General features: G+C 44.3%; 1 protein-coding gene across 8 annotated transcripts in view; it reads right to left on the reverse strand.

Annotated features, from left to right (window-relative positions):
* Positions 1 to 18,369, reverse strand: part of DCLK1 (doublecortin like kinase 1) — a 335,075-nt gene that overhangs the window by 86,661 nt on the left and 230,045 nt on the right. For 6 of the 8 annotated variants that reach the window (XM_065895852.1, XM_065895851.1, XM_065895853.1 and 3 more), the window contains exon 4: positions 7,546 to 7,662. In XM_065895852.1, the coding sequence (XP_065751924.1) occupies positions 7,546 to 7,662 (117 nt within the window). The remainder of the gene's footprint in view (positions 1 to 7,545; positions 7,663 to 18,369) is intronic. The other 2 variants (XM_065895858.1, XM_065895857.1) reach the window with 1 other exon arrangement.

Raw genomic sequence — 18,369 nt, forward strand, 5'->3', positions numbered from 1 at the left:
TGGTCCAATGTCCTGAACTCAGCTCTCCCACCTCAGAGGGTCAGGCCTGACACCAGACCAGAGCATCAAGACCCTGTCAGCCACACAGCTCAGAAGAACAGGGAGAAAAAAAAAAAAGAAAATAATAAAATTTTAAAATTATTAAAATAAAAAATTAAAATAATGATAATAAAGAAGAAGATAGCAACCAAACCAATAAACAAAGCCACCAAGGATAACAAGTGCTAAAAACTATACTAAGATAAACGTAAAAATCAGAAAAAAATCAGTCACAGACAGCAAACCCCAAGTCTACAGTTGCTCCCAAAGTCCACTGTGTTAATTTTAGGATGCTTCATTGTCTATTCAGGTATTCCACAGATGCAGGGCACATCCAGCTGATTGTGAAGCTTTAATCTGCTGCTTCTGGGGCTGCTGGGAGAGATTTCCCTTTCTCTTCATTGTTCTCACAGCTTCTGGGGTTCAGCTTTGGATCTGGCCCTGCCTCTGCATGTAGGTCGCCTGAGGGTGTCTGTTCTTCGCTCAGACAGGACGGGGTTAAAGCAGCGGCTGATTAGGGGGTTCTGGCTCACTCATGCCGGGGAAGGGAGGGGTACAGTAGTTATAATTGTACTGCTGGATGAGCCTGTGGCGGCAGAGGCCAGTGTGTGTTCAGCCTGAGGCGTGCCGTGTGTTCTCCCAGGGAACTTGTCCTTGGATCACGGGACCCGGGCGGTGGCGTGTTGCACAGGTTCCCCGGGGGATGTGGAGAGCGACCTGTGCTTGCACACAGGATTCTTGGTGGCTGCAGCAGCAGTGTTAGCATTTCATGCCTATCTCTGGGTTCCAAGCTGATAGCTTTGACTCACACCCATCTCTGGAGCTCATTTAGGTGGTGCTCTGCCTTCTGCAGGCAGACAGGGGAAGAATCCCCTCTCCTCGCGCACCCCGAAACAATGGTCTCTTGCCTCTTAGGCAGTTCCAGACTTTTTCCTGGACTCCCTCCTGGCTAGCCGTGGCACATTAGCCCCCTTCAGGCTGTGTTCATGCCACCAACCCCAGTCCTCTCCCTGGGATCTGACCTCCGACGCTGGAGCCTCAGCTCCCAGCCCCCGCCTGCCCCAGCAGGTGAGCAGACAAGCCTCTTGGCCTGGTGAGTGCTGGTGAGTGCCAGTCAGCACCGATCCTCTGTGTGGGACTCTCTCCGCTTTGCCCTCCGCACCCCTGTTGCTGCGCTCTCCTCCGTGGCTCCGAAGCATTCCCCCTTGCCCACCCGACGTCTCCGCCAGTGAAGGGGCTTCCTAGTGTGTGGAAACTTTTCCTCCTTCACAGTTCCCTCCCAGAGGTGCAGGTTCCGTCCCTATTCTTTTGTCTCTGTTTTTTCTCTTTTGCCCTACCCAGGTACACGGGGATTTTCTTGCCTTTTGGGAAGTCTGAGGTCTTCTGCCAGCGTTCAGTAGGTGTTCTGTAGGAGTTGTTCCACATGCAGATGTATTTTTGATGTACTTGTCGGGGGGGAAGGTGATCTCCGCGTCTTACTCCTCCGCCATCTTGAAGGTCCTCCTGATGTGCTCTTATAACTGCAGATGTTCCCCGTGGTTCCATTTTCATCCTTATCCTTACAAATCTCTCCTTGGGTTGAGGGGAGAGGTATTTTACATTTCTATTATTTAAATCACTATTATATGCCAGGGTCTCTCAAATACACATTGTCAGCTCACATCTGACTTACACACCGTCCCTCACTACTTGCCCACTGATGCTTCCGAAGCATCTCACATGGGACAGTTCTAAAATGGGACCCATTCTCCACCTCTCCTCCTCGATTGGCAAATCTGCTCCACATCTCTGATGCCTCTCTCTTCCTCTGGCCTCATATCCAGTGAAATTCCTGGTTTCATTTCCCTTTTGAAGTCTCCCCCATTTTAAGCATTGTTGTTTAAATTCTGTCCTAACAATTCTTTCCAGGATGACTTCATGGAGCCTTCCTGGCTCTTGGCTCTTCACGTGTAGCCATCCCCTCTACCACTGTACCACTGTTTCCAAAATTCAGATAAAAATCAAATCATGGCCTTACTAAAAATCCCTTTTCACCCCCTAATACCTACAACACAATTATGCCTTCATGGCCCTGTGTAATCTCAGTGCAACCAACTAGGCTACCACCATCTTCTCCCTTTCCTGTAATGCTACCATTCATTTTTATTGGACTAGCCACTGCTCCTTAAACACGCCATATACTTCCATGCCTTTGTGCCTTAACTCTCATTGTTTTCTCAGGTGGTGATGTCCTCCTGGCCCTTCTCCTGGCAAGATCCTTCATGTCCCAATTTATAAGTCTTTTTTCTCTGACCCTATTAATGAGATTTAGCCCCTTCTTTCTCTGGGCTGTCACAGCCCTTACTACACTATCATAGTGTTATATATGTTTGTTTCCCAACTTGAAGACAAGAACTGCAGTTTAACCATCTTTGTATCCTTACAAACTAATACAAGCCTGGCACACAGTAGATGCTCAGGAAATATTTGTTTAATTAACATGGAGCATTAGCAGTGAGGACTTTACAACAGGAGTTGACATACAGTGCTGCCCCCACAAAGACGGTGGGTCAAGATAACCGTTCAAAGTTTGGAGGAGTATCTTTGGAAATACTCACCTGCTGAGAGTGAGTGCTAAGGGCAGTTGATGGGTACAGGGAAAGAGAATGGAAGGAGGATTCAGCTTATATGCAGTAAAAAATTCTAAAAACACAGGGAATGAACCTTCAGCCCTCTTGATTTTCTTGGTGCATTTTGTTTTCAACAATTCTCTTGGAATGCCAAAGCAGAAAAGATCCTCTATAGAAAATACATGGCTGAAATCTCTACACTAAAGGAAAAAGACTGAGCTAAAAAATTAATAGCTAGCAATCTGCCTTTGAAGGTGTTTGATATAAATTTTAACAACTGACAAATTGGACCAGTAAGCTGATTAAAATTCTCTTTGCTTCCCCAGCTTTGATTCTTATCTGCATATGTTGCATAAAATATTTTTATATAACTGTAAAAAAGTAAATTTTGACTAGCATAAATAAAAAGACTTCAGGATTTCAAGAGTCACATACAAGTAAGTTTTAAGCCTGGGAAATATGGAATGATGCTTCTATCATGGTAGAAGGTCATTAACTAAGGCATCCAGATTTCCCTCTTTCAAATGTTCACTCTTGCAACTCTCACATCACTAGTCCATGGTGGGTTCTTAATGCATATTGAATCAATGAATGGTTGTTGCTATGAGTGTTTCTACCTTAGACTATAAGCTTCTGGAGGGCAAGAAAGTGCATCAGCTCACACTTGGATTGATGAACGTAAGGCACCATGGGGCACTCGGTTATGTTTGTCATAGTTTGTATAGATAGAGATTCTAAACAGAAGGAGTCACTCTACAAAAAAAAAAAACAAAACTGGCCGTCCATCTAAATGGGAACAAAACTAAAACAAACCCATGTTTTTCTAAGGAATCCAAGAAGAGGTCAAAATTTTGAAATCTCTAAGTTTTTAAGGAGGACTACAGTAATGAAAATTCAAGATAGGTAAATGTGGTTTTCTTATACTTTTAATATTAAGAAAACAATATAAAGTAAAATGAAACCTTATCCATTCTTACTGAAACTGAATGAGTGCACAGAATACTCTTATTTGGGGACACACTTTGTTATAACTTCCCTATGCAGACACAGGAATTTGTTGAAAAGAAATTCACTTTTAAATTACACATTTTATGAGATGTCTGTGTTCCAAAGACAGACACATGAATAAAGATTCAACCCATATTAAACTCTCTTTATGATGCTCATATGTATTCTTGTTCCTTTAAGAAGCTAAAACCCATTTTCCCCATTTCTTAGTGATACCTCATTCAATGGCTCCGCACACAATTGTCTGGGGGCTCCTTATTCTTTTGTTATTAAGACTTCTGGTTTCTTTTCTTCTAGCTCCAATTTGCCTTCTTTGGACCCTTACTGCTACAGAGACTAATAATAATTCAACAGCTATGTGAATTATGTTATCTATAAATTATTTAGGGGGCTTGAACTGTGTGCTTCTTGAGTGGAAGGGCTGTTTCTTTCATCACTGCATTATTAGCGCCTAGCAAGTGCCTGACACTAGCAGGCCTGAACTGGATATTTCTGAATGTCTAAATGAATACCTTACATTAATAAAACACCTCTAACTTCTTCTAGTCCCAAGAAGAGAAATGACTAAGGAGCAAAGACAAGATTTACCAAGCGTTCTCATTCTTATTCTAAGACTGACTTACAAAGGAAAGTTTCTGTCTACCGCTGACATACATCCTGAAGTCAGGGTGAATCACTTCACCCCCCAGAATGCTGGTGTCTGGGACTAACGCTCAGGCTTCTGTTGCAAAGGGTTATGGTGTTGTAAATTTCAATCTTAAACTAGGGGCTGCATCAGTTATTTCCTTAAGATCAAAATTTTAATAAGCAGACGTGAAGCAGGTAACAAGAATGGCCAGCCTGCTGTATCCAGAGCACTGGAAGCCCCACGTGCCAGCTCTGAGTTGCCACTATGAATTCTGTGACTCTGGGCCAAGCAGTTCCCCCAGCTCTACGCCTGCTTCCCCATTTAAAAAATAGAGTATATGATTATATAACAAAGAATAATGTCTTGTCTTGCTTGTTGTTGGGAGATTGTTGGGAGGATCAAAATAGATCAAAGAGATAAAAGTTCTATGCAAACCCTGACGTTTCATTTAAATGTAAGCCAACAATATGACCACAAACAACACGGGAACCTACAAATCTTAACTCTGTACGATGCTCCCATCTCCATATCATGCAGGAAGATGAATATTGGGAGTAGAAATTTTAAAACTGAAGGAGAAATCCTTTCAAACTTTAGGTACTTGTGTAAGGGGGAAAAACAAAGATTACTTAATGTTAAGTCAGGTTCATGGCGGAATGGGGCTTGGGACAACATCAGTGTTTAAGGAGTATTAAAGGAAAATTGTTCACTTTCCAGTCCTACGATTTATGGAAAACAATGAAACAGGCTATTTTCAGAAAATTCGGATACAGTCCATATAGAGATAATTCACTGCTCCTTTCCACGGTTTCAAGAGACAAACCTGAGTAGAGACAGGAATCTGGCAGGCGATCCCCTGACATCCAGCATCTGCACTTGGCCCGAAAAGATACATAAACACCACTGGACTTCCTAAACCCTGCGTTTAGGTCCCAGGGAAAGGGAGAGATCTTGGAGTCCCTGGCGTAATCCACTCATTTGTGACCGGGTATTGCTGCTCTATAAACCCCCCTCTAAATTAGAATCATCCAGAGGAAGGTGGGAAGATTTGATAGCAAGTCAGAATCAAGAGACAGTCATCACATATTATAAGCTCTTATATAACCAGGAAATGATTGTATGATATCTTCTAAATCAAAATGCAAGAAGTTGAAAACTTGATATGTGTAAAAGGCTTATATTAAAGAAAACGTGAGCAGGGCTTTTTAATTAATTTTGGCCTAAAAGTTAAAGATACCTTGACTGAAGTGTTAATTTTTCAAGAACATATTGATTTTAGAATGGATCTGGATTCTGCTTTCTGTATGGAAACGATAACTTCCGGGCATGGCATACCTATCGCACATTACAAGTGATTGCTGGTCAAACCAACCAGGTTCTAAGTATAGCGGAAAAGAGATTCAGGGAAACAACAGAAAATAGAAATGATTGTTTGAATCAATCTATCAATTTTGAAGTAATGTATCCTATGCATTTTAAACTTCTAAAGGAAATGGTTCCAAACGTTGGCGGTGACAAATACAAATACATTTAATACAGTTGCCTGTCTCCTCTTTTGAGTTTCCAAAATTACTTTTGGTAACTGATATATTCATCTTTATTTATAAGATTATAATTAAATACATTTATAAGACTTATATAATCTTAAGAGATGGTGAATAGTAACTATGTGACCAATTAATTCCAAAGTGAAACAATTTCCTAGATTCATTATTATCTTTTTAAGATCAGATTTATGATTCTTTTTTAACTGAAATTTTAGCTTCCTTTTTGAAATAAAATAGGCTCTTCACTATTTACAAGGTTATTTATTTCTGAGCTGCAAAAATTCTCTCTCCCTTTTTTTGCTCTGTATTACCATCTTTTCCTCCTGTAGGCCTCCATTCAGTCTTGGCTGCCATGATTAGACAGCCAGAAAGGGACAGTGGCAGCTCATCGGTGCCAACACACAGCGAGGAGAAGGTCTTTGCAGACCTGTCTAGGGAACAGCAATAATTAGCAATGCCCCCAGGGGAAGGCAACTCTTAGAGAACTAACATGGGCCCGGTGGTCTAGCTCTCCAGCCAACTAAGAGTCCCTTCTTCCAAGACTGACTTTGGAGGTTTCAATTTTAGCTTTTACGAGGAAAAACAGTATATAGCACCTCCAATTTTAAATAGGGAGGTTATAACTCACACTGGGCAGTGGTGCCAGAGGTAGGCCCTGTAGCCCGCAGCCTAGAGCTCTTTTCACATCCCTCTGGGACCACACTGCTGAGTACAAGAAGGCTTCAATATAGACCCTATAGGTCTTGGTCCCTATTTCTAAGAGCTTCCCTACCTTCATAAAATCAGGTGACAATCACTTTGATGTATGTACCATTTAATAATTCACATTCAACAGTTTATAGCATTTAATAAATAATTCCCTTCCATAGTGAAGTAGACCTTATACCTAAGACCCAAACAAACAAACCGATTCATGTCAGTTTTTTTTTAAGCTTTTTTTTTTTTTTTTGACGTGGACCATTTTTAAAGTCTTTATTGAATTTGTTACACTATTGCTTCTGTTTTATGTTTTGGTTTTTTGGCTGCGAGGCATGTGGGATCTTAGCTCCCAGACCAGGGATTGAACCCGCACCCCTTACACTGGAAGGCAAAGTCTTAACCACTGGACAGCCAGGGAAGTCCCAATTGATGTCAGATTTAAGACCAAAAAAGGAAAAGGTAGGTCTGAGGCGGTCATCCTATAAGTACACATCCTGCTCCAACACCAGCACTAGAGCACAAGGACAGACAGGTCACAGGCCCAGAGTCACTGCAGCTACCCCAGCACCAGTCTCTCCTCACGGCTTTTAGCCCCAGAGCCATGATGGGGCCAGAGTAAAAAATGTGTTAAACAAAGGCTCAGCAAATATAAACTGTAAATTCCTCACCAGCCAGTCCCAAGAAGAACAAATGCTTTAACAGAGATTTCTGGCGCTGGGGGCCTTTATCCTAAAATATAATTTTTGCAGCAGAAATGATGCAAGTCAGAAGAGTACTTCTATCTGTGGGCAAGTCTGGGTTTTCTGAATCTTTACTAAGTTTTCCCGAACCTGATGCTTTTTCTTACAGCCAACATGCTAGACTCTGGCAAATCTGTTCCACCACTTCAACATGTTCTAAAATTATAAACCGGAATCTACACTCTCTTGAAATCTCACGCTCTGGGCTTCACACACCCTCTGTTCATTGTGCGTCAGAAACAAGGCAGTCCCTGCAGGTTCCTTTGCAGCTTTACCTGAGCTGGTTGATGCCGGGGATTTGCTGCGCCGGGAAGGTCCTGGGCTCTTGGTGGTGCTCCTGCGGGATGATGAAGCTATTTTGGTGTAAGAAGTGGACTTCACCACTCGACATTCTGGGGAAAGAAGAAAGGCCACACATCATTACAGGGTCACGCACATACCATTCGAAATGTACAATAAACCTGGAAGTAGAAATACACAGCCATCCTCGGTCACACGTGCTCCCTGCCGGCCCAGTATGTGTCTATGACGACAGAACCAAAAAAGAAAAAAAAAAAAAAAAACAACCAGAAAGGGCACAGTGGGCATCTTAGACAACACAGTAAATACGGTTGTCCCTCTGTATCCATGGGGATTTGGTTCCGGGACCACACAGCCCCAGCCACCACCGCCATTGGCTGCTTGGGTCCTGCCCAGGTGGACCTGCAGGAGATACCAATTTCTTTAAAAAAAAAAAAGAACAAAAACAAACTACACGTATGCACGTATCAGCACAGATTAAAAGGTGGAAGTAAGCAAGAAGCATAACATAATGATATCAGAAGACACGATCAGAACCACCACGTGAACAGTGCCTGAGAGGGTGTCTACGGAGGTTTTAACTCCCAAAACAGATCTTTGGACCATGTGAAGAGGACATCCACTTGGCTCAAGGCTCTGTCCACACAACGGACAACACATCCTGGAGTTTGTCTCAGCCTTTGGACGTTGGTCTGGCCTTTCAGAAGTACATTAGCAACCAAATCAGACGCTGTAATGCTGCCTGCCCACTGGCGTGCTTCCAGTTACATTTTTTTTTTTTTTTTTTTTTGCGGTACGTGGGCCTCTCACTGTTGTGGCCTCTCCTGCTGCGGAGCACAGGCTCCGGATGCGCAGGCTCAGTGGCCGTGACTCACGGGCCCAGCCGCTCCGCGGCATGTGGGATATTCCCGAACCGGGGCACCAACCTGTGTCCCCTGCATCAGCAGGCGGACTCTCAACCACTGCACCACCTGGGAAGCCCCCCAGTTACACTTTTACCACGTGTCTGCTCCATGCCAGGTGCTGAGCTCTGCAAGCACGACAGGGAACACACACGGTTTGGGAACTAGAAACACTGCCCACCTGGTAGTCCAGCGTGGAATCTTTTAACCAGCGAGGGCTCTTTTCTGCTAATTTTTATTTTGCGGACCTCATGTTTGAAAAATGTTGGCTTATGAAACAAATTGCATGAAGTAACAATACATTTCTCAGTTTAAACGAAAACCAGGACTATATAACGAGGGCAAGATGACCAAGACTTTTGGTCCTAGGTCCTGAGTGTTTAGAGGTCACATAAATTTAAGATAATAATTTTAAAAGCTCGGTATCTTGTTAGCAGGGATGAATGGGTAAAAGAGAAAGCTACCAGATGGCGCACACGTAATAACACCCATCTCTGAGCTGCAACATGAGTTAAAACGTTGACTTTAGGGTTTGCTACAGGAGCCAGAGCTGCTAGTTATGGGCCCCACCTACCAGCCGGGGCTCGGGATCAGCAGAATAGAACCAATCTCTCCACACCAAGCTGACATTTTTCCAGCTCCCAGAAAGAAAGTCGGTATTTTCGTCAGGTGCCTAAGTCTTACCAGAGCAAATGTAGGCGTTTTATTTGATTTTCAGAGTATTGAAAAAAACCTTGTGGACTCATGCCATGCTTCTACAGCTTCTCCGGCTTCTCTGGAGCTTAGTTCTCACCATACTATTAATCTATCAAAAGTATTCATTTACTCCTCTGTTTCCCCACCCCCTACTCCCCTGGGTACCACCTAGGCCTGGCATATGGAAAAGGACGGAATAGCTGCTCAGCAAGTATGGGCCCACATTGTTATTGACCTTGTTACTACTTGTGTGAACTCTTAGTATTCATTAGAGTAATCCAACCTCCCATTTTACAGATAAGGAAACTGAGTCTCCGAGAGGCTAAGTGACTTGCATCAGAATTGAAGTCTCTCGGTTTAGTGGCTTCCTCACCACCCCAGGATCTTATGTGGTGGCCTAGGCAGGCTGCTTCATTGTGAATCAAGGCTGGAAAATTGTTATCAGTGCCCATGGTCGAAGACAGACAAGTGGGTGATGGCGGACAATGGGAAGGACGGCAAACAACCACTTCTCGTGTCAACATTAAATTAAAATTTAAATACTAAAGCTGCAATTCAATCAACGTGCTTATTGCATCCCCCCCAAAAAGAAACAATGAACTCTCTTTCAGAAGTGGGATCATAGTGAAGCGATCGCTTGGGGGACCATGGAGTCTGAAAGATAACTACAAGTATTACAAACCTCATACCACTTGCCTTCAGTAGAAGAGCGAAGCTTCATGAGTCATAACAGGGGATTAGGATAATTCTGAAAGGCTAGGGCTGAATACAGGAAAACAGAAACAAAACAATGATAGTAACTGCTTTTTTTCCCAAGGCCAAAATAAAACCAATCGAAGAAAATTGTACTGCCAAGCCATAAATTATAAAAAAAAAAAAAAAAAAAAAAAAAGACTTCAACCATCTTTCCCATTAAAGTTTAGATTTTAAGTATTTTAAATGGCAATGGTATTTTATGGTGGTAAAAGATGCCGTGAAGGACAAATGCTTCATTCCTTTGGAGAGAATGCCAAAATCTTTGTCAGCTTAAAACCACAATTTAGAAACATTGTGCGTAACATGACGTACACGGCCAGTAAAGTAGAAAACCTTATTTGTTCTCATGAAGGACATTTCAGAGAGTCTGGCAAGGAAGCAGACAGCACCCTGCACCCTCCCCCCTCTTCTGGGGTCATTCGCCTTTGAGGGCAATCCCTTCATTCTGGTATTTTGGGCACTCTCGCATTAAGCGGGCTGCACTTCCTTTGGCTGTGGGGATACTGGACAACACGGACACTTCTTAAGGAGGATGAGATTGAAGGAAGCTTCAGGAGAGTAATTTCTCTGGCTACTGAAGATCGCAGCCTACCCAAGTACAGAAAATCAGATGAAGCACATTAACTGGGTCTCTGATGACTGAACCCTCCCCCCCCATAGCAAGCAAGTAAGCAAGCAAGCTCTGATTAAATCTCTGCTTCAGAAAGTCCCTGTAATCATAGTTCTATGAGGGGGAAAGTACCATTCTCCATATGGTCTGTACTAATGTTAGCTTTACAGACGTTCTCAGAATTTGGTAAGACAGAAGTTATGACATTTCCCACCTTCACTCTGGACCCCAACTCAAGAAACAGGCCTTCTGTGATGGCCAGATTTAGAGACAACCCAGATGCGGATGTAGAGGCAGGAAACTGGAGAAGGAATACACTCTTTGGCCACGTTCCCAGTGGCATGAGAACCTCCACGTATGCAGATTCTCCCGACTCAGAAACAGGTGGTAGGTGGGCTGATGTATAACGAAAGGTGCTAAAGAATAGAAATGATTATAGAACTCTACTGGCGGCACCAGCAGTTCACCTGAGCTCACACAGCAGAGATGCTCATGCATTCAAAGGAGCCCACTAGTATCTTTTGGAGAATCTTGAAAGACAAAGGTGATGTCCCCTAAATGCCTAGGCAGCTTTAGTGACATTTTGCACGCTGGCTAGAGGATATCCTTTAAACAAGGAATTTTTTACTCCTGTAGTATCTTTTTTTATACAGAAATTTATTTTATTCATTTATTTTTGGCTGCATTGGGTCTTCATTGCTGCACACGGGCTTTCTCTACTTGCGACGAGCGGGGGCTACTCTTCACTGCGGTGCGTGGGCTTCTCACTGTGGTGGCTTCTTGTTGCGGAGCATGGGCTCTAGGTGCGCAGGCTTCAGTAGTTGTGGCATGTGGGCTCAGTAGTTGTGGCACATGGGCTCTAGAGCGCAGGCTCAGTAGTTGTGGTGCACGGGCTTAGTTGCTCTGCGGCATGTGGGATCTTCCTGGACCAGGGATCGAACCCGTGTCCCCTGCATTGGCTGTAATCTCTTTTTAAAACCAGCAGAATAAAATCACTGTCAGGCAGAGACCTCTCAGTGATCACAACTCTAAATTCAGTTGTTCTGAGCTATTCAGGAGATGGGCAAGTTCATCTAGAAGCATCCGTCATCAGCAGTAGATGCTTTGTGCTTTCTTCTCCATCCTGATTACAAAGACAAGCTTCCTCTTAACTTGGCAAAGGTAAGAAGCCTCCAAATGGAAGAATATTCCTCTCTGTGGCTATGTGCAAAAGACAGTTAGGGAGCGCATTTAGTTCTAGAGACTTCTTATAAATATGGTGCAAGCTTGGTCACCAAAAGAGAGCATCTGCAATTCTGGCTCTCTAACTGTCCAACGAGTAGCTCTCACATGTTCATATGCTCTGGGTTGGAAGGAACCCTCCAAGAATATGAAGGTTGTCGATGGTTACCCAATCAACTCTCTGCTCAATTCATGAATATCCTCTCCTACCGTCTCGGTAAGGGGCTGGCCAGCTTCTTCCTGATCACCTCCAGTGCCTGGGGGATTCACCACCTTCTGCCTCAAGGTTTTTGAAGCTCTGACCATCCTGCTTAGCCTCCAGTTTGTCAGCATGGGTGAGCTGAAAGACCAATCCTGGTATGACCTAGTCCAAAGTTTACTTCCTATAGAAACGTGATGATTCTTGAACTTCAGGGCAGTATTACAGGAAAATTCAAATGCTGGAAGGGTTGATCGGCATCTCCCAGGTGCAATGCTCTGATAAGGGCTGAGGTCCATCCTCTTGTTTCTGCACCACCTAGATTCGGAGCCAATCCTGACACTACAGTGAAACTCCCTTCCCTACTGGCAATGGGGTTTGGAACCAGTGTTATTTTCCTAAGCTCCAAATGCAGCAGGTCCAGAATAAAAGCAGTGGAGATCGAAACACTCGAAACCATAGTTTTTAAAAAATAAAGCCTGTAGCAGATTGAGCTGGAAGCAGACATCAGCTGGAGTGGCTTAGCTGGAGAACAAAGTCCCAGAAACTGAGATTTTTAAAGTACCTTCTAAAAATATAGCCACGCGTGTCTAAACCCAGCACCTAGACTGGCCCACCACTTTCAGAACCCCCAGCTCAGGACTCCAGATGGCACACACGTGTTCCCACGTGGCAGGGCTGCTGGCTGTGAAACTAACACGAACCAGCTCTGGAGGCACTTGCTGGCTGAGCGTTGACCCTTTCCATAACCTCTGCAGAAGCTTTTCTGGTGCTGGGATGTTCCGTCCTGACATCTCAAGAGTCACCACTCAGATCTACTGTTTTAATAGCACAAGTGATTCTCTTCCCCAAATACTTTCTTTTCTCCTGATAGTCAAATAAAAGTTAATTTTCCCTAAGTAAGAGCTGAGTGTTACATGGGAGCTGCTCTGCTCTAGGAGATTGCCTGGTAACCCAGGTTCCTGCTATTTTATGTCTGTCACCCCTAAGTGTCTTCCTCTAAGGGCTAAAACAGTCTCCAAGTTTGAGTCCTTGGGGAAAAGAGGGAGGCTTCCAAACATTAGACAGGAAAAGCTGCTTTGTGCCTGCTCCACCAGATCCTCATTTCTTGACACTGATCTATATCATTCTTTCCTTTTTCCCACAACAACTGCACTGTTCAGTGCCAGTCGCTAGTTGAATCCCTGGTCTCTACCCACTGGATGCCAGCAGCACCTCCCTAGTTGTAAAGACCAAAAAATGTCTGCACATGTTGCCAAATGTCCCCTGGGGGGAATAGCCCTTGGTTAAGAACCACTTTTGGATCTCTCCATTAGCGATCTTTCCAATGGTCTTCAATAAATTCTTAAATTCTTCCTTGAGGGTGTTAATGAAGCCATCACCAACCACCTGCCTGGGGCCCCAAACAATGCATTCTGCACATTATTTCTGTAGATTTGGCCAACATGAATTGATAGTTTCGGGCACCTGTGCATCCACTGCAGTGTAGATGATGTGATTGGCAGTGTTGAAAGCCTTCCAATTGTCTGTTAAAATCGGATCAGCATCCATTGTTTTTGCCATCTCTGAGAACATGGTGACATGGGGTCTTGAAACGCTGGTGGTTTCCTAGTTGAGAGTTTGGAAAATGGAGGAGGTCACGGGAGCACAATGTAGAGAAAGAGGACTTGCATGTTGTGCTGAGCAAATCTGAGGGTTGCAGAAGGGCCAGGAGCATTGCCCCTAATCCACTGTACCCTCAGTCTAGTCCTCTCCCTTCCAAGTACCACTTAACCTCTGCAATGACATGTTTGGAACCAATCCCAAAATAGTGCTACCCAAGCCATTTTAGTTGAGTGCAAATACCCAGGCAGGAGATTTCAGTTCTTACCTATTGAGACTGGAAATTTGCAACCCTATTCCTTAAGCCAGATAGCACTGCCTCAAAACAATGGAGTTATCCCTCTTCCGGCTTCCCCAGGCCAGCAATCAGGGCACACCTGAAGCCTTCCCCTTTTCCACTATAAAGCATTCCCACGCCTCTGCCTGCCTTTGGGTCTCTGCCAAAATGCAAATGATGGTGGCTGACTCCTTTGGTTTAACAAGCTCACAGTAACTAGCCTTCCCTGGTTCTCACTGGTTGCTCTTTATTTCCACAGCATGCACGGCTCTCCCTCTTAAGATGGCCGTAAAACGAAGTAACTAACTTGACGTGAGCAGCAGGTTGTATGAAACAGGCTTACCTTTCTCCATTAGAGTCACGACAACATCCACAGGAGGAAACAGCACACGAACATCTCCCACCTCACACTTGACCTATGCTCACTGAGGCACGACAGTGCACATCATCTGAAAGTCTTTTTTCTAAAGTGCATGTATTGGTTTCCTGTGGCTGCCACAACAAATTACCAGAAATGTGTTGACTCACAATGGCCAAAATATATTCGCACATAGTTCTAGAGGCCAGAAATCTGAAATCAAGGTGTTGCAGGGCCACAGTCCCTTCGAAGGCTCTAGAGAATCTCTTTCTTGCCTCTTCCACCTTCTAGTGGTTCCAGGCATTCCTTGGCTTGTGGCCCCATCATGGAGATCTCTGCCTCCATCTTCACATGGACTTCCCCTAGGCGTGTCTGTGTTATCTTCTTTTGCCTCCTTCTTAGGTGGATATTTGCGATGGCATTTCAGGCTCAACTGGATGATATAAGGTAATCTCATCTCAAGATCCTTCAATTAATTATACCTGCAAAGAAGTTTTTCCAAGTAAGGTAACATTTACAAGTTGACATCTTGTGGCCTTTCAACCTGTCAGAGTGTGTGTGACGCAACTTTAGGACAAGCCTTTCTTGAAGACTTTTGTCAGGATTCTGTTGTTACTCCCCCGCTTAAAACCCTTCTATGACTCCTTGCTGCTCTTTGTGAACAGGCTTAGTGCAGCCTTTAAGGCCCCTGCCCACCTCAGCTCCTCTCTCTTCCTTCCTCTGAACACATTATTTTAGTTTCTGACAAACACGAAGTATCTTCCTGCCTCTGGGCTTTAGGACATTAATTTCCCTGCACAAGGAACAATTCCGCCCTTGTGCTGGCTCACTTCAGCTCATACTTCCCAGCTCAGCTTAAATTCATCCATTTTGCAAATATTTACCAAGTCCCTGCTGTTTAAGTGCCGATGCAGCAGTAAATCAGAAGACAGGGTACCTACTCTGATGGAGTTTATACAGTAGAAGTTGAAATGGGCCTTAAAAACAAAAACAAGAACAGGAGCTGATTTTCTAAGTGCTTTGCCAAGGGGTGAAAGGAGGCTGTGACAGCGCCTGGGTGAGTGGTTTCTCGATGGTGGAGGTCAGAGAAGGTCTCTGGGTGTAGAGGACATCAAAGGTGAGCTCCGAACATGGGAAGGAACCAGCCACGGGTAGATTACAGGAAAGAGGGAGGCGGGGGCCAGATCAAGTCAGGGTTGGGGAGACCAAATGAGGGGTTTGGATTTTACTCTAAGCAAGATGGGAAGTTATAGAAGGGCTTTAAGCAAAGGCATTGTTGTGTTCTGATCTGTGAGTCTAAAACATCACTCTGGGGCGAATCTAGGAGAGAAAGGGTGGTGGCTTAGACCAGGATGCAGGTAATAGAAATGGATGGACGAGAATGACTTGAGATATGATGTGGAGGTCCAGTCCACAAAGCTTGAGGGTGGGCTGGGGGGTGGTGGGGAGGGCTGGGCAGGACAGTCCCAGCTAACACGACCTTCGTCAGGTATACTTCTGAGACCTACTGACTGGTCTACACAATGTAGTGGTTTCAGGTGCCAAAGGCAGGAGAGACCAAGAGTTTACCAAGGCCCATGGTCTTCCTTCAGGGTAAAGGACAGACTTTCCCACTCTTTAAAAATGCAGAATCTTTGTTCTTCTTTTGACCGACAGAATTAGAATCACTGGAGGTAGAACCTGAAGCGTTAAGAAAAATCCCCAGGTGACCCTGACTGTGTGAGTCCACAGACCAGAAACTTTTTGCCATTCTCTGGTATATAGATAAGAAAATAACTGAAGAAAATCCAGAGGCTCAGCATTTGCAGTAATTGTGCAACGTGGCATTTGGAACAAAGCTAACAGCCTGAGGAGACAGATTAGCAAGATAAATCAGTCTTGAAAAAACAACAAACATCCATCCTATTGAGATTTGGTCCCAACTCAAATTTTCAAAAACAACCAACTGTCATCCTGAGACTTAGCCTAAAGCAGACTTTGGAAGAGAACAAGAGTTCACATTTATGAACAACTCATGACCACCTGGTTTTCATCAGCTACAAGATGGAAACGTTCTGAAAGATAGATAAGAAATAGATAAATTACCCAAGAACCAAAAGGAATAAAATGGGTACAAATTTCTCCTAGAGAAAGGAAAAAGAAACAAAAGAAACCAAAAAAAAAAAAAAAATCATAGAAGCATGAACTGAAAAAAATTTGATAGCTTTCTCCTTGAGTAAGGCTACTTTTATGCCTGACTTTCTCCCGCTCCTGCAGAAACAAAGATAAGTGTACATTCTTGGTCCAGTGGGTCCAGCCCAGGCCCAAGTGGTTCAGGAGTCGGGAGGCCTGGAAGGGTCTCACTGGGAAAGGTAAAGGTGTGGAGTTACAGGGCAGCCCACGTGATGAATGCTGAGAATGCCAGGTGTGTCATTCACAATGGGTAAGGCTCTGTTCTAAATTATCCTGTGCCCCCTTAATGAAATTAGGACTAGTCATAGCTTAGATGGGGTCCACTCTTCTCCCATCAAAACAGAGTCACAGGCTCTATGCTGTCCAACAGTTCGGGGCATTTTGCTTAGAGAAGTTCTCTAGCATCTTGTGCTAATGTGGTCCACGGGCGAGCAGCCTCAACATCGCCTGAGAGCTTGCAGGCTCTCCGGTCCCACCCCAGACCTACTGAATCAGAATGTGCACTTTACCAACGTTCCTAGTAATTTGTATTCACAGTAAAGCTTGAAAAGAACTGCTCTAGAACTATGGATGGACGCCCTTAGATCAGTGGCTCTGATCTAGGGGAGCATGTGAAAAACAACAGGTCCCTCGTTCCAGTCCCCAGAGATTCTGACCTCAAAGGCCAGGCATCTGCGTCTTGGACAAGCACCTCAGCTGATTCTGACACTCAAGGAATAATTTAAGAAACAGGGCCATAGATGGTAATAAGTAGGAATTAGTAACTGTAGGAAGGCATTAAATAACAGACATACGGCTTCCCTGTTGGCGCAGTGGTTGAGAGTCCGCCTGCCGATGCAGGGGACACGGGTTCGTGCCCCGGTCTGGGAAGGTCCCACATGCCACGGAGCGGCTGGGCCCGTGAGCCATGGCCGCTGAGCCTGCGCGTCCGGAGCCTGTGCTCCGCAACAGGAGAGGCCACAGCAGTGAGAGGCCCGCGTACCGCAAAAAAATAAAACATAAAAAAATAACAGACATAGTCTAACATCTTCTTGAGAGGGCAACAGTTTACAGTAGTGTCTCTAGCTTTCCCTATGATAAGAATCACTTGGGGGTTATTGTTGAACATTCAACTTCCCAAACCCCTTCCCCAGATGCTTTGATGCAGTAGGTCTGGGATGAGGGTCTGGGAATCTATATTTTTAACAAGTACCTTGGGTGGTTCTGATAATTAAAGAGGTTTAGGAGGACTGCTGTATTGGAAAATATCCCATCCCGGCCAGCTCATCATCTGTCGGTTAAAGCAGAAGAACCAGGTTCTTGGTGGGGAGAGGGGCTTGTGTACAAAAGAAGTTTCCAGAAAGTCATATACCCTCATCTAAATGTTCTGTGGAGTGGACCTCAGGCCTGATTAGGAACAGAGATTTTTCGCCAGCAAGAGGTTCCTGCATTTGAGGAATAATCAGCTGAGTCTCACCCTGAGAAAAGACACACAAAGCTGCATCAACATGGGGTAAATGAGATTTGGGGGTCACTGCTTTCATGTCCTGAGGTAAAGGCAAGGCTTGGGAAGATAATTCTCCAATTTGTTTGAGCCTCTGAGTCTGCCCTGTCATCTCAAGGAGAATTAAAAAAAAAAAACAAAACCCAATAGGGAAACTAAGGGGGAAAAACCCTTAACTATAAGACCAGGAATAAACACTCAGACTCTAGTGCAGAAGAAAGTCATCAGACAGAATGACTGTCATGATAAATGAGAAGCTGAAGTTACATGGTTATAAAGGGATTGAGTGATACTCAAGAATAATGATGCAAATCTACTTCTAAGCAAAGTCTCACTGGGAAAGAATTTTATTTAGAGGTTTTGCCTTCAAGGAATAGGGACAATCACAGGGGTTGCCAAGACTCAGCTGCTTCAGGGAAGAAACAGGTAACACAAACGCGTGCATGTGGCAGAGCAGAAAAAAATCAGGACATAAAGGAAAGCTGCTAGATAATAAAGTTGACTAGGTTCTTAAGAGAGCTTT

The sequence above is a fragment of the Phocoena phocoena genome, chromosome 18 (assembly GCF_963924675.1).
Source record: "Phocoena phocoena chromosome 18, mPhoPho1.1, whole genome shotgun sequence".
Taxonomy (NCBI): domain Eukaryota; kingdom Metazoa; phylum Chordata; class Mammalia; order Artiodactyla; family Phocoenidae; genus Phocoena; species Phocoena phocoena.